The sequence below is a fragment of the Antechinus flavipes genome, chromosome 5, assembly GCF_016432865.1.
Source record: "Antechinus flavipes isolate AdamAnt ecotype Samford, QLD, Australia chromosome 5, AdamAnt_v2, whole genome shotgun sequence".
Classification (NCBI taxonomy): domain Eukaryota; kingdom Metazoa; phylum Chordata; class Mammalia; order Dasyuromorphia; family Dasyuridae; genus Antechinus; species Antechinus flavipes.
Genome location: NC_067402.1, coordinates 92021666 through 92036731, shown reverse-complemented (window position 1 = coordinate 92036731; position 15066 = coordinate 92021666). Strand labels below are relative to the sequence as shown.

The 15066-nt window shown below is 39.7% G+C and overlaps 1 protein-coding gene across 2 annotated transcripts; it reads left to right on the top strand.

Annotated features, from left to right (window-relative positions):
* Window positions 1–757: 757 nt before the first annotated feature.
* On the top strand, window positions 758–14116 carry ATP6V0E2 (ATPase H+ transporting V0 subunit e2). Of its 2 annotated transcripts, none has more exons than XM_051963506.1 (4): window positions 758–1043; window positions 2926–2973; window positions 5885–6001; window positions 13877–14116. In XM_051963506.1, exons 1-3 carry the CDS (start codon window positions 940–942, stop codon window positions 5976–5978), a joined length of 246 nt encoding a protein of 81 aa, XP_051819466.1. In that variant the 5' UTR covers window positions 758–939; the 3' UTR covers window positions 5979–6001; window positions 13877–14116. The 2 variants fall into 2 exon arrangements, with proteins under 2 accessions (XP_051819466.1, XP_051819465.1); XM_051963505.1 differs by lacking the exon at window positions 13877–14116 and adding an exon at window positions 8123–11234 and having other exon boundaries at window positions 766–1043.
* The last annotated feature ends 950 nt before the right edge of the window (window positions 14117–15066 follow it).

The following is a 15066-nucleotide window of genomic DNA, read 5'->3' as shown; positions in this document are numbered from 1 at the left end:
CTAGATCTAAAAGCGCGAAGTCTAGAATCAAATTTTGTCTAAATTTTGTATTTCCGCCGGAGTCTCGCTCGGTGATAGGCACGATGTAGGCGCTTAGTAAATTGTTTATTCGTTGATTAATTTTGAAAAGGCACCAGAATAGAGACTGGATAGCAAGCAGGTTTCAGTTGCCAAGTCTGTCATTTATCAGAGGATCACGGGATCTAGTCCAAACCATTCATTCTACGGATGAGGAAATTGAGAATCATAAGACTGAAAATATCTTGCCCGAGTTCACAAAATGTAGCAGAACTGGAAGTCGAACCTAGATCTTCTGCCGCCAGATCTGGTACTCTTTTTCGTTATGCATTGTGCAATGGTAGGCAAGTCATTCTATCCCTCTGGACCTCGGTTTCCTCATCTATAAAATGAAGATGCCCGTGTGAGCTCGCTTTCAGGTATACAACATCCCGTGATTTCTGTACAAAGGAGGAAGAAAAAGTGGGATAATTTAATGCTATCTGGAGAAGAAGAATCAGAATCCCTGCAGATTTTATTCTTCCTTCCTCCTTCCCATCTTGTTTGCCACGATCCCACCTACATTTTAAGGAGTCGCTGCCCAGGGTTCTGCTTTTCTCGGCCCTAGTTAGGCTGGCTAGGCTTGCCTGGGAAAACTGCTGCATACGCTGAAGAAAGGACCCATATCGCGAATTCCACCTGGGTCCTAAAAACCTCCTGGCTTTCTCGCAGCCTGAGGCTGAGGACGGCTATTGCGCATGCTTCAGGGCTGAGCTTGCTGATTTCTTAAATCGGTGTGCTTAATCAAAGGCAGAGAAATCCGACGCTGCGGTAGAGGTTCTGCTTCCGAGCTTTTTACTCCGGCCCTGTGCATCCCATCCCGGGCCCCCTCCGTTCTAACGTGTTCCTGAATATTCCTTCTGGTTCCAGCCCGCTCCGGCCATGACAGCTCATTCCTTCGCTGTCCCGGTGATTATCTTCACCACCTTCTGGGGCCTTATCGGGATTGCAGGGCCTTGGTTCGTGCCCAAGGGGCCCAATCGCGGGTAAGAGGAAACCCCTCTGTCTCCCCAAGCGCTCGTGAGTTCCAGATCCCTGCTCCCCTTCCTTATCTCCGGCCCTGTTAAGCGTTATTCTTCCTCTTACCTGTCAATCACCAAATCACCTTTTCATTTGTCCCTGGCCCTCTCCCTTACTTTTAAAGCCCATCCCCACCCACAGTTCTTTCATCTTCCATCATTGAATTATTTTTTCACCTCAATTATTGATTTAATTACTTCAGTAATATTTATTGAATTCGTTTTGTGTCTCCATCCCAATCCATAAACTGTAGAGATGGATATCAAAGAAAAAGCTCTTTTCTGTAAGCTTCTTGAAGGCAAGCACCATACTAACCCTTAGTTAACGTTTGTAGTTAACTCCTATTGTGCTCTGCATCCAGTAAATGATTAATAATTGCATGTTGAAAGAGAACTGTACAAATATGTACACATATACTGTATTTAAGATATACTTTAACATGTTTAACATGTATGAGACTGCCTGCCATCTAAGAGAGGGAGTAGGGGAAAGGAGGGGAAAAGTTGGAATAGAAGTGATTGCAAGGGACAATGTTGGAAAATTACCCATGCATATGTTCTGTCAATAAAAAGCTATAATAAAAAATATTGCATGTTGAGTTGAAAGACAGGATTACTTGCCCCAAAGGACGATCAGCAGAGAAAACTGGTGTATTGCTTCACTCATGTCTGTCTCTTCACGACCCTATTTGGAGTTTTCTTGGCAAAAATATTAAAGTGGTTTGCCATTTCCTTTTCCTGCTCATTTTATTGATGAGGAAACTGAGGCAGACAAGTTGAAGTGACTTGTTCAGGCGCACACAGCCAGTATATCAGTTACTAGCTCCTGGGGTGGGGGGGATTGTCACAAGAGTTAAGAGAGCAAACAGTCAGAATGAGCCATGCTTCTGTAAAATGACTGTTTACCCAACAGGTGAGGAGCTGGGTAAAGAGAATGACTCCTGGCTACCTGGTAGATCCATCTCTAACCTTTGGCCAGACGAACAGAGCTCTATTGAGACTGCGCTCTTGGGCAGCCTAGTATAATAGAGAAGACCAGGCTTTGCTATTTATTTACTAGCCATGTGATCTTGCATGAATCATTTCAGTTTGACAAACACCAATCAAGTAACTATGTGCAAAGCACCTTTTGAATCATTTGGGATAGAAAAATGAAAAATTACACTGTGCCTACCTTGAAGAAGCTAACACTCTCTGGGCTGCATGTTATTCAGCTTTAACACCTACCCTCTCCTTTTCCCAGGGTTATTGACAAAACTTTTGTGAACTAATTTCCTATGAAGTAGATAATTCCTCAGTTCCTTGTAACAAATTTCAAGGCCAAATTATCTCTACTCTTTGGAATCTCTCAGTACAGTGCCTGAAAACCAGTAAACACTTAAGAAATGTTTATTCATTGGCAGAACTGAGGGTTTTTTTTTTTTTTCTTCTTTGATATGACTAAAATCCTTTTTTGGTGTGTTTTAAAGGCCTCTCTCAGTTCTGCTCCATGTGGACATGAAAAGTAGCTAGTTGAGATTTTAATTTAAAAAAAATTCACTGTACTTCATATTTCTCTCCTGCTTTCCCCATATCTTTATATATCTTCCTACTTAGCCTCTTATTTCCATGGCCCCTTTCTCTTTAAATTTTGATCTCTGCAGGCTAGCTCTGACTTTTACAATTTACAAATTCTATGAGCTTTATGTCTTCCTTTGGCCATCTCTGCTCCATGAGTTTTCAGGAACCCCTCTGATTGGTGGCCTGCAATAGGGAAAAGGCCAGCATGAAGGCACTCTACTGCCCCTCCAAGTGAATTCTAGACCTTTTTGTCTTTGTTCATCTTTACCTCTCTTCTCTTTCATTGCAGGGTAATCATCACCATGTTGGTCACCACTGCTGTCTGCTGTTACTTGTTGTAAGTAGCTCTCCAGGAAGTACAAATCCTCAAACCAATTATTTTGCTGATCTGCCCTTCCCCACATCCCTAATTCTGCCAAACTTCCTTCTTGCTTCTGTTGAGCATTTAAAACATCATGAAAGTTGCACTGATCTACCTAAAGTAGATAAGATTTGGATGACAATTTGCTAAGTATGTGTAAGAGGGGAGATTAGATAGCCACTAGGTCCCTCTGACACTAATGTTCCATGGTTCTCTGAGGTGAGGAGTTTTATAAGGGCCTCCTGCTTTAAGAAAATCCAATACATTACAATTTAACTTATAACCAGATAAATTTGCATTACAAAAGTATTTTTCATTTGTTTTGTGATTCCTTTGTGGTCTGCAAGTGATACTTTGTAAGTATTGCATAAAATACAGGAGAGATTACAGTAGTAGCGGCAGCCCAAATTGGTTGCCTTCAGTCTACTGAAAGGCAGTGTGATACTATATTACTTATCCAACAAAGGAATTAGATATTAGTTGTCTTTCTGGTGTTACTCTCTTTGAATCATTACCTTAGTAACCAGTTGCCTTAGTTTCTCTTTGACATATATCCACAGTACAGCTTTCTGAAAGGCTACAATATTTTTGCTAGTGTTCAACCTTTAAATGCCTAGACTATTCCTCCTATGCCTGTTCTCCTGTAACAGCTTCTACTCAGATTTGAAATTTAAAGTAGGGGACAATGTGAATTATTGCTCCAAGTGATTTAAAATAGGAAATATATAAAGCTAGAGTCTCTACCCAGTAGCTGAAATCTCTCTTGGTCAATGGTCCCCACATTCATAGGACACAGGAACTTGATGCGATGTGACAATAATAATACTAACTGATAACAATATGGCTTTATAATAAAAGCTCTTTAAAATTTGCAGTGATATTATATCATTTAGTCCTTATAACCCTTGGTTAATTATTATTACCCCCATTTTCCAAATGAAGGAACTGAGTAATTTTCACAGGATTACTTAGGTCATAAGTATTTGAAGAATGATTTGATGTCTGCCCTTTTTGATTTCAAGTCCAGCATACTACCCACTCTGCCACCTACCTGCATATGATGTGATATTAGGGAATAATAGTAAAGTCATCCTCTCTCCCTGGGGAATGTGATCTCCAGGCCAGATATTGTCGTAGTTAGTGTGAAGAAAGCACTCCTTAAATTTTGAGGTGAGGAGAGGGAATGCTGAATAGGTATTTGTCTTGCTCTCAGTAAGGAAAATAAGGTCTTGACATTAAAATGTAAGCAAGTGGGAAAGTGATCTGATTTATACATAGCCACTTAATATAGAAGTTTATCCAGGACATAAGAGTTTCATAAAGCAGATATGGCTATGAAAAGGAGTGAAGGTGAGGTGAAGTTAATGGAGACAGTGATGGCTATTCCTATCTTGACTAATGAAAAAGATGGGTGTCATTGCCTTTGGGGACTGAGAGTTGATTGAACCTGGAATAGAGGCTCTTTTCTCTGGGTTTTAATTGGTCAAGCCAGCTTCATCCCTCTGACTCATTGCTTTGGTTTTTATTACTACTCTGGCAGGAAGAATTCCAGCCTGACTCTTATTAGGTAGTCATTTTGGTATAGTAGAAAAAACCCTGCACTCCAAGGCAGGAGACCTGTGTGTATATTTATTCTGATCCTGCTGTTTAGCTATGCTACATTAGCTATGTAACTCCAAATAAGTCAATCAATCTAGAGCATCTTAATGTTGACGTGTATAGAGCACTGGACTTGAAGTCAAGAAAGATTTGAAGTCTTATCCAGCCTCAAATACTTTTCCATCCAGGCAAGTCATTTAACTTCTGTATTCTTCAACAGCCAACATTTCCCAGGATTGGTGTGACAATAAAAATAAAGAATATTTGTAAAGTACTTTGCAAATCTTAAAGCACTATATAAATGCTAGCTATTACTATCATCTGTAAAATGGAGCTAATAATATACATGCTACCTATTTCCCAGGGCTGTAAAGTTATAAACTGCAAAGAGCCATAATAATAGTTCTTCCTGTAGGAAGGCTAACCTGATTAAATAGAATAGGATGGAATGAAAAACTCAAGCACAGGTGATGTCTGAGCCCTGATCCTGGAAATCTCCAGCACCAACCTTCTTTCTCCAGAAATCTACAAGTCTACAAAAAAGGAAAGCTGTTTTTTCTTCATCACCAGTAACTGGCTCATTACCACTCTGGCTCAGTCAAACTTCTATTTATACTCCAGCTGAAGACTGATAATATAGATTTTTAAAGAGCCTCTAGTCCAATATCTTCTTTACAGTGAAGAAACTGAAGCTCTGGGAAGTGAAGTGATTTAACATAAGTTTTTTTCATGTTTCTTTTTGTATCTCCAGAAACCAGCATATTGCCTGTTACATAGAGAGCACTTAATAAGTACTTGATGAATGATTGATCATTACACATGATCAATTAGTGGCAGAACTGAGCCTTGGGCCTTAGTCAGTAAATTCAGTTTCCAAGTTTCTAATCAGTAAGTTCAGTCTTGTGTTCAGATCCCAGAAGATTCTCAAGAAATTTTAAGTCATTTTGGACTACTAGGGTTATTTGGTTAATGTTAAGTCATGGATTTTTCCTATATGGGCTAGTTCTCTATGTAAAGAAAACAGCGATTTATGGACATAACCCTGACTAACTATCACATAAACTCATGTGCTTAGTTATAGGGCAGTCAGGGGATACATGGTACTTAGTTCCATGTAATCCAGAATCATTATTAGAAAAAAGCAACTCAAATCACAAGCCCTAATAATTGATAGGAGAGCAGCAGTTCTTTACATGGAAAAATTATCCTATTAGATGAACTCATTTGTCTGAGGTTCAGGGTAAAGTTCCTCCTTTCAAACTCATCTTCTTGTCTTTGCTTCTGGTAGCTGGCTGATTGCCATCTTGGCCCAGCTGAATCCTCTGTTTGGGCCCCAGATGAAGAATGAGACCATCTGGTATGTCCGATTCCTGTGGGAGTGACCGGCTGCCATCATCTGTCCCAGGTACCAGTGTGGGCAATGGAGACCTTAAGGCCTTCCCAACCCTTCCACCCCAGGCAAAAAAGGACCTTTTCTTTTTTTTCTGCATTCTTAAAATACTGACATTTTATGGGTGAGGAAGGCCTTTTTGAAGGAGCCACTTCAGGTCATTGATTCCCAATGTCTTTTGAGTATGAGAACCTTTTTATTAACCTCAAAAATTTCTCAGTTATCCTTCACATGAGAGTAATTACATTCATATTTTGTTCAAGTTAAAGAAAATTCAAAATGGTAATGCTTGCTGTGCATTGGAATTGATAGACCCCTTACAATAACTCTATAGCGCAATGGGAGATATTATATTCTCTCCCTCAGTCACTGCAGAAACGTTTTGGTTTGGGTCGCTTAATTGCAAGGTCCAGATCAAAATTTTAGCCCTAGGACATGCCTCTGGCGAGCTAAAAGTATATGTTTGGTAGATACTATCCCCAAAAGGAGACAGAAAGTGGTATATGTGGTGAGGAGTAGCAGAGTTAGTTCCCACATCAGCAGAGTCAAGTCCCACATCAGCAGAGTTAGCTCAGGTCATTTCTAATGGCCCACTCTAGAGGGACCTCCCAGCATCCAAGCTTGGGAGAGTTTACAGTCTATATTGTCTAGAGTGGCCATGAGTCAACCTGGAATATACTGGCTTTCTGATAAGTAGGACCTGCTTTTGAGTTTAATCTTTCACAATATTAACATTTTATCCAGCACGTTCTTAAGCTTAACCAATAAAACAAATCAAGCTCTAATTTGTATCACTCACCAGTTTCTGAAGTATAAATGCTCACATTTATCCTTGTTCTTAAAAGTTGGTGTGAGCTGGTTCCAGCCCACCCCTGAATAAACCCCTGCTTTCTGAGATTTTCAGAAGCTGTTCTAGGTAACTCAGTTCAACAAACATGGGCACAAGGATGGAAGAGAAAGAATAACTCTGAGCCTTTCAAGTAGCTCACAGTCCAATGAGAGTACAACATGTTCATAGATTTGGAGGTCCCTGTGTTGTTCTGAGAACAAAAATGTTTTTGAACTGATTACTGATCCATCAGAAAGGAGTCACTGGAATTGATACCAATGCAGGATGGCCTGTGATGGAGGCGAAGGAGAGGTCTAGACAACAATGCATTCTGGAATAATTGATGAGAGGAGGGGTATTAGGGAAAGCTCAATAAAGCAGGTGGTCCCCACACTGGGAAATCTTTTGCATCCCTTTCTCCCTGTCATGTTGCCATCCTATTTCAGTCTATCACAAATTTTCCTGAAATAAGGTTTAGCTTTCTGATTGGGTTTCTTGCCACCATTTTTTCTTTTCAATTCAGTTTTCATATGTTGGTCAAGTAGAAAATTTTAAAACACAGATATGATCATCTCACTTCCAACATATTGCCTCGAGGATAAATATACAAAATTTACCTTCCCATGATTTTTGCATATTACTTCCCATCAACACACTCTCTTTTCCAGTCAGATTGGCCTGCTACCTGTTTCCTATACATGACTTTCCATCTTTCACTTTCATGTCTTCCCACAAATGTTCCATTTCTGGGATATACTTCCTCTCTCCCCTCTGCAGAATCCTCAGCTTCTTCCTCAGCACAGCTCTGGCACCATCTCCTACATGAAACCTTTCCTCCTCCAACTCCTTCCTCTTCCCAGTTATTAGTGAAATTACTTCATGTTAATTTGTATAAACTTTGTACTCATTTATTAATGTGTTGTATTCCCAGGGTAGGATATAAGCGTGAACTCTTTGATCTTTGCCTTTGTACACTTAATATATGATAGTTGCTTAATAATATTTATCAATTTGAATTAAAGAAAGAGAAGGACTTTATTCCTTGCTGGGTTGGGGGAACAAGGAGGCATACCCAAAAGCAGAGGCTCCGATCCAAGGCACTGTCTTCTAGGGTTTTTTTTTTTTTTAAATTTTCTCTCTCTGGGGTAGTTGTCATGGAGAATAGGAAGAGACACAGTATTTACAACATAGGAAAGTGAGGCACTGGGGAGGGAGATGTGGTCATAGAGAAAGACTTCAGTTGTGTTTGCTCCCAGGGAAACCCAACTAACACATGTCGTATATCCATTTTGTCTTTGTCTTTTCAGCTTCTCCAGCCTTCTTGCTCTTCTACTGATTTCAGGCCCAGTCAACCCTGATGGTCCTCTCACTTCTCCATCCCTGTGTTCTTGGTATTATTCTATTGTCTCTCAATTTGGTCACTTTTAGACCCAGATCTTACCATTGGATTTGAGCAGGAACCCAGCCCAATTCTAAGAAATAGCCTCTTCCCTGGGAGATCTGGGGCCCAAGGGAGAGAGACTTGTAATCAGGCCAGAGTGAAAGGATTCTCAGTTTTTAGCACCCCCTCCCTCCTTTTCTCCAGGTCCACTTAATTCCCTGCCAAATATGTGATTTTTCTTTCTACAAATGTGACTAAGTGTAGAGATCTTCCCGCACTCTGAAGTCAGATTTGAACACAGGAAGATGAAGGATAGGTCTCTGTTGAGTGTGTCCAATATTCCTAGGATCTGGGATTGAGTTTTTGGATAGGAGGTAATATAATATAGAGCAGGGCTTCTTAAACTTTTCCTGCTCACAACCCTCTTTAGCCTGAGAAATGTTTTTGCAACCTCCAGTATATAGGTATGAAAAACAGGTATACAAATCAAACATTTACTGATAATAAATCATAATTTTATGGCCATCACATTCAGTTTTGAGACCTCATATGCAGTCATGAGTCACAGTTTAAGAAGCTTTGGTTTAGAAGATACTTTGGATCATGAATCTTGAGACCTGCAATCTTCCTGGACAAGTCATAACCTCTCCTGGCCTTGTAAGGGAGTTGTATTGAAGTTCTTTCCAGCTCTTAACATTTGATTTTCCCTTTATAATTCTGCAATATACTTTGATATAAAATTTATGGACATTGTGAGCCATGGGGGAGGGGAGAGGAATCTTTCTTTTCTTTCTTGGAAAAACATAGAATTGGAGTAAAAACTAAAAGTATATGAAATAATTGTTAAATGTTCTTTTTAGAGCTAAAGAACAAGTATATTTATTGTGTGTAACTTGGTCTGCTTATCCATTGAACTTGCTCATTTTATATAAAGAATGAAAGAAAACCAGAACATTTTTCATATTGAAGATAAAAAAATAACATTAATAACAAAACAAATGAAATTCCCTCAAAAAATTTTAAGTCCTTAGTCATTGAGTTCTTGAATATATTCAACTCTTTCAATTAGGTCAGATAGATGCTAGATACCTCCTTGATCTGTTACCACAATTCCTTTGAGGGGGGTGCCAAACCCTAACATTGGCACTAGGGAACCTGTGGAAGATGTGATCTCGGGTTTTCTGCTACTCCACAAACTAGTTGGAAATACAAGATGGAAAAAGGGAAAGATTTGAGAATGTTCCCATAACAATATGTAAATAATTGATTGCATGGTATAGTAGAAAGGGGCAGCTAGAGGGTGAAACAGAAAAAGTGCCAGGCCTGGAGTTAGGAAGACTCATCTTCCTGAGTTCAAATCTAACCTAGGACATTTACTAGCTGTTTGACCCTTGGGGAAGGCACTTAACTGTATTTGCTTCCATTTCCTCACCTGTAAAAAGAGCTGGAGAAGGAAATGGCAAATTACTCTCCTATTTTTGACAAGAAAAGCCCAAGTTCATTCATGAAGGATCAGACATGACTGAACAATAACAGCAAAAAGAGAGAGTACTGAATTTAGAATCAGAGATCTGGCTGCCTTTGAAGCCAAATTTTGGCTGTGCTGGTGACCCTTTATGGGCACCATGGGCAAGTCACTTCACCTTTCTGAATTGTAGTATCTTCTTTTCTAACATGAGGGCAATGGAGCTCTACGAATCTTTGCCTTCTCTGAATCTTTGATTCTATAAATTGAGTGCTAATGGGATATACAGATGTAATGGAATGCCTGGAGCTGACATTGAGTAACCTAGGTGCTCCTTTTCCTCTCTCTTACCTGATAATCTTGTTGGAACTCTTGGGTCATATCCCTGTGAAAGCACACACACCCCTCCAGGCAAAGGGAAGTTCTTTTTCTTTGCCCAAGTACTTTCTGCTTTCTGTGGATGGTCACTGTGTCATATTCTGAGCAATAGTTATCTAGGGCAGTATCAAGCTTCCCAGAGGATTAATTAGTGTTAGAGATTTGTATTGTAAGGATTATAGAACTGACAGGGCATCCCTTAGCCACTCTCTAGGCCCACTTCCTCATTTGAAAATAAGGAAGCAAACCAAGAGAGGTTAGGATTGTCCAAAGACTAAAATCCAGTATATAGCAGTTCTGAGACTAGGACCCAGAGCACTCAGCAACCCAGGTTGGTGTTTTTTCTCCTAACCAAACTCACTCTTAAAGAAGTATGGTTCTCTTATTTGTTTGTTAATTAATTTATTTATTTGACATTAATTATTTACCACTTATAAACACTTATGAGATATGTAAAAAGAACTATTCTTTTACACATTTTCTGGTTCTGGTTGACCAGCTTCTCCCACCTTCTCCTTCTCCTCCCTCACCCCCATACACATCTACAAACCAGGAATATCTGTCTGTTCTCAGATTCCCTGGGTTTGTGTTTATCCCAATTGCATTCAATTCCCCTTTTGTTTAATGATCTAGGATTGGTGAACAAACCAAGGTGTTTGATGGTGGTTTCCTAACCTCTGCTTGCTCTTCTGGCTCCTGCTCACTCCCCAAATTTTTGGTATGGGCTGAGAAGGGAAACAGCTTAGGAGCTGGACCTGAGGTTTCACACTATAGCCCTGGGGTAGAGGGGAGGTAAGGAATTATTTTCCTACAGCTCCTGAAAATCACTTTGTGACAAGGAAACTTGTTATCCCTCATAACTTCAGCTCCCTAGAAATCAGTGACATCTATGTGCTACACTTGAGAATGGATGAGTTGACCTTGTCCCAGCAGCAGCTGGTTGACAGCAGTTTTCTAGTGGCTGCACATCTGGTCCTAAGGAAAAAAAACATGACTCTCCTCTCCTGGCAGACCCAATTCTCCCTTCTCCTCTCCAGCTTCAAGCAGAGATCAGGAGCAGAGAGAGCTAGAAGGGTGTGTTTAGACAGAACTTTGATCATCTCTGCCCCTCCTTGGCTCTCTTGTATGTGGTAGAGATCAGTGATTCTTAGTACAATGGATAATATGAATGTTCAATAAATCTGGGCACAAATCATCTTTTGTTGTTGTTGTTGTTTTTACATCACATTCTGGAGCTTATCCCATCTCTCACCAGGAAGTACTCCTTTGGAGCAAAGAAAACATTGAAATGAAACCAGTTGATTATAGTGATTTTGTCTAATCTGCATTCTTTGACCCTTATTGTCTCTCTGCTAAAGGGAGGGATATGTTTGTTCACTGGGAAATATGACTGTGTGCTGCTGTTATTCAGAACTCTGTCCTATTGGCCAAATCAACAAGTCAACAAACATTTACCAAGTACCTATTATGTGACAGGTATTGGGGACACGAAGAAAAGCAAAACCATGCCCTGACCTCAATGAGCTCACATTCTATATAAAGCTATAGTATGTATATAAATACATGAATGGGAGGTAGAATAGAAAGGCAGTGTGGTATAATAGAGATCAAAACTCAAAGCCAGAAAGATTTGGATTCAATTCTTACTTCTGGTACTAGCTGACTTGGGACAAGTTGCCCTGTCAAAGACTGTTCTAGGGTAGTCTTCTCCCCCCTCATATTTTTAGATATTAAAAAAATGTTTAACATTAATTTTAAAAAATTGAGTTCCAAATTCTGTCCTTTCCTCTAATTCTTACTTTACCCGTTGAGAAGACCAGCAGTCGGATGTCCATTATACATGTAACATCATGTAAAATGCATTTTGTTATTAGCCATGTTGCAAAAAAAAAAAAAAAAAGCAAGGAAAAAAGTAAAGAAATATGTTTCAATCTTTACTCAGAGTTCTTCTATTCTCTTTCTGTAGTTGGAAAGAATTTTTCATCATCAGTCCTTTGGAATTGTCATGTATTGTATTGGTCAGAGTAGCTAGGTGGTGAACCACCTTGTATCACTTCTGATACAATGTTGCTGTGACTTTGTACAGTGTTCTCCTGGTTCTGTTCACTTCACTTTGCCTTAGTTCATATTACTTCATAGACTTCTTCCCAGGTTTTTCTGAATCCATCTCCATTGTGAGAATTATTTATTGATCACATATTTGTATTTTATTCACTATATAATTGATTCTATTCTCAACCACATTTCATATTCTGCTTGACAAAATGTAAGCTGCTTTTTTGGGATGAAGGAGGTTAAGTTCAAGAGTTCAGTCTTCTTCTCTCATAGTTAGATATTAAGTTTAGAAGTTTAGTACTCTCACAAAACATTTTATCTCTAAGGAACCTTTTTCTAGCAGCTCCTGCAAATCACTTTGTGACAAAGAAACTTGTTCTCCCTCATAACTTCAGCTCCCTAGAACTCAGTGACATCCATGCACTACACTTGAGAATGGATGAACTGACCTTGTCCCATTTTAGGCTTGTCTTTGTCCAATTAAAAGTCCAAAAAAAAAAAGGCTTTATCTGATCCCCAGATGCCAATGAGTCTGCTAACCTTACCTCTCAATGGTGATGGGATACAAATGGATTTCATAAATCCATAAGGCATTCCTTTAAAGCAGTGTTTCCCAAAGTGTGGTACACATACTCCCAAGGGTACAGGAAGAGTTTTGTGAGGGTAAGCATTGCACCCGAGTTTGGTGGGGATATTCACTGCACCAACCTTAGCTGCGCCTCATTCTATGTTCTCATGAGTCAAGTCAAGACAATCTTGTGAGGTGTGAGATGGTCCGGTGTGACACTTCATTACAGAGACAACTTACTTTGTTAATAGTTAGTGGCTTTTCCAGGCGCCTGTGTATTTTTAGCTTTTGTGCGATTTTTCTTATAGGAAAGGTTTATTATGGGCTTTTGTAAGTCCCACTGATTTTGATTATTTTTATATAGAAGGATGAAATTGTTTGTGCTGAGATAATAGATTGTCATAATTTTGGTTCCCTAGTTGTTAATTTTAATCTAAGATGCAGTTCCACATCCAATAGTCTGTTCCTTTTTTTTCAACTTAATGTCTACAAATGCTGAAAAAGCAACTTCACATAAATATAAAGTTGGAAAAGGCAAGATGTATTTCAGAACTTTTTCTCTTAAAACAAGATACACGTTACATTTGTAGCCAGAATGATGTTAAAGTACACTCCTTATGTTTATTTTTCAAGAATCCATCTGAAGCCAATTCCAACCACTGCTCTCTTTCTGCATGCAACAGGCCTTCTGGCATGGATTCATATTTGATTATGTATAATTTTATTTTTCATTCATTATTATTTTGTGTATGTACCTATATATATATTTGATTGTTATTAAAATACATCCATTTTTTTTGACGAGGGGTACTCATTTTTATGAAAATTATAGAAGGGATACACATATGTAATGTTATGCCACAGTTCTCTTTAACTGTCTTGACTCAGTTTCCCTGTACGAGTTTCCCTTGTCTCAGTTTCCTTAACTATTCTGTCTCAATTCCCTAAGCTGCAAAACTCCCGCTTTGGTCAGACTGAGAACCATTTGCTCTAAGGTTATAAATTGTTAGCAAGATAAACAAGAGAATAGACCTCCTGACTCTTTTCTGTCCTCAAGAATTTACAATATCCTTCTAAAATATTTCAAGATATCTCATTGACATCTTTATCTCTGTGTATTCAGACATCCTATTTCTGGGTTTTTTTTTTTGATTTATGGCCTCCCCTATCCTGACAGAAGTTTTCCTGTGCTTCTTACCCCTTCCTTTGTTTAGATAAAAGATATTTAAGAAGTTGGGGTTCCTCCATTCATTGCTAGAAGCTTGCGGCTGGATGCTGGATGCTGGACGCTGGACGCTGGATTCTTTGAGATGACAGTCTCCTCCAGCCCTGGGACCAACATAGATTCCTTGGTCCCAGTATATCTTTATCTCTGTCTGACTGGATAATTTGAGACAAGAATCCTGTCCAGTCAATTTTACTCTCCCATTAATAAAATATTAAAAACTCTCTAATCTCTCTCCTGCCTCAGTTTCTCTGGCATTACAGTCAGAAGTTTGGGAAACACTGCTTTAAGACATAGAAAGATTGTCCTAATTCTTGTGTGTGTGTCACCCCCTTTCTTTAATGTAGCCAATCATGATTCCTCAATCCCATGATGTTGCCAATCTTATAACCAACTGTATGATTTCCTCACCTGTTCTGTAGGCCACAAAAAGGAATTGCATATTCAATTCTTTGTCTTTGGATAGAAATTGAAGTAAGCCATTAAAATTGTTTTATTAGCAGTTAGCGTCCTTGATCAACTCTTACATTGCTCAGAGAGAACATGCCTAGTTTTTATTGAAATTTTCTTCATGTCACCTTCATTTTTAACAGTAAAATAGTATTCTATAAGATTCTTAGGGGCAGGGACTACCAGCCAAGATAGCGGAGAGGAGGCACACAGCTGTGTAAGCTCCGCATTTTCTCTCAGAATCCATTTCATGACAAGCCTCTGAATTAATGGTTGACTGAACCCCCCCCCCCCAAATAGTTACCAAGAGAAGACATCCTTGAAATTTGCCAGGAAAGGTCTGTTTTTGCTCGAGGATGGGGACGGTTTTAGATCGGGCGCAGGCTGAGGGCAGGTGGCGCCAGAGAGAGCACAGGAGGCAGCTCATAGCCGAGCAGACCATAGCGGGGTGGGGTGTGATCTCAGCCGGCTCTGAGAGCTTTAATTCAGGATTGGATACTTTGCCCTGGCAGCAAGTCAGTAGCCCAGCAGAGAAGCTAAAAACACAAGGGGTGAAGAATACAACCCCAAACAGCTGGAGTCTCTTGGGACCTGGCCACTCCTCCCCCACAGTGTCTCAGCACGCTCTCAGAGTCTCGGAGTGCACAGGCGCAGTACAGCCATCACTGTGCTGCTAGTGCCTCACTGATGCCCTCGCAATCTGTAGAGGAAGCTTGGTAACACCACCCA

Coding starts and splice junctions, on each gene's coding strand:
- ATP6V0E2 (XM_051963506.1), top strand. CDS start 940: ATGACAGCTCATTCCTTCGCTGTCCCGGTGATTATCTTCACCACCTTC. Junction 1,044..2,925: donor CCCAAGGGGCCCAATCGCGG/GTAAGAGGAAAC, acceptor CTTTCATTGCAG/GGTAATCATCACCATGTTGG. Junction 2,974..5,884: donor GCTGTCTGCTGTTACTTGTT/GTAAGTAGCTCT, acceptor TGCTTCTGGTAG/CTGGCTGATTGCCATCTTGG.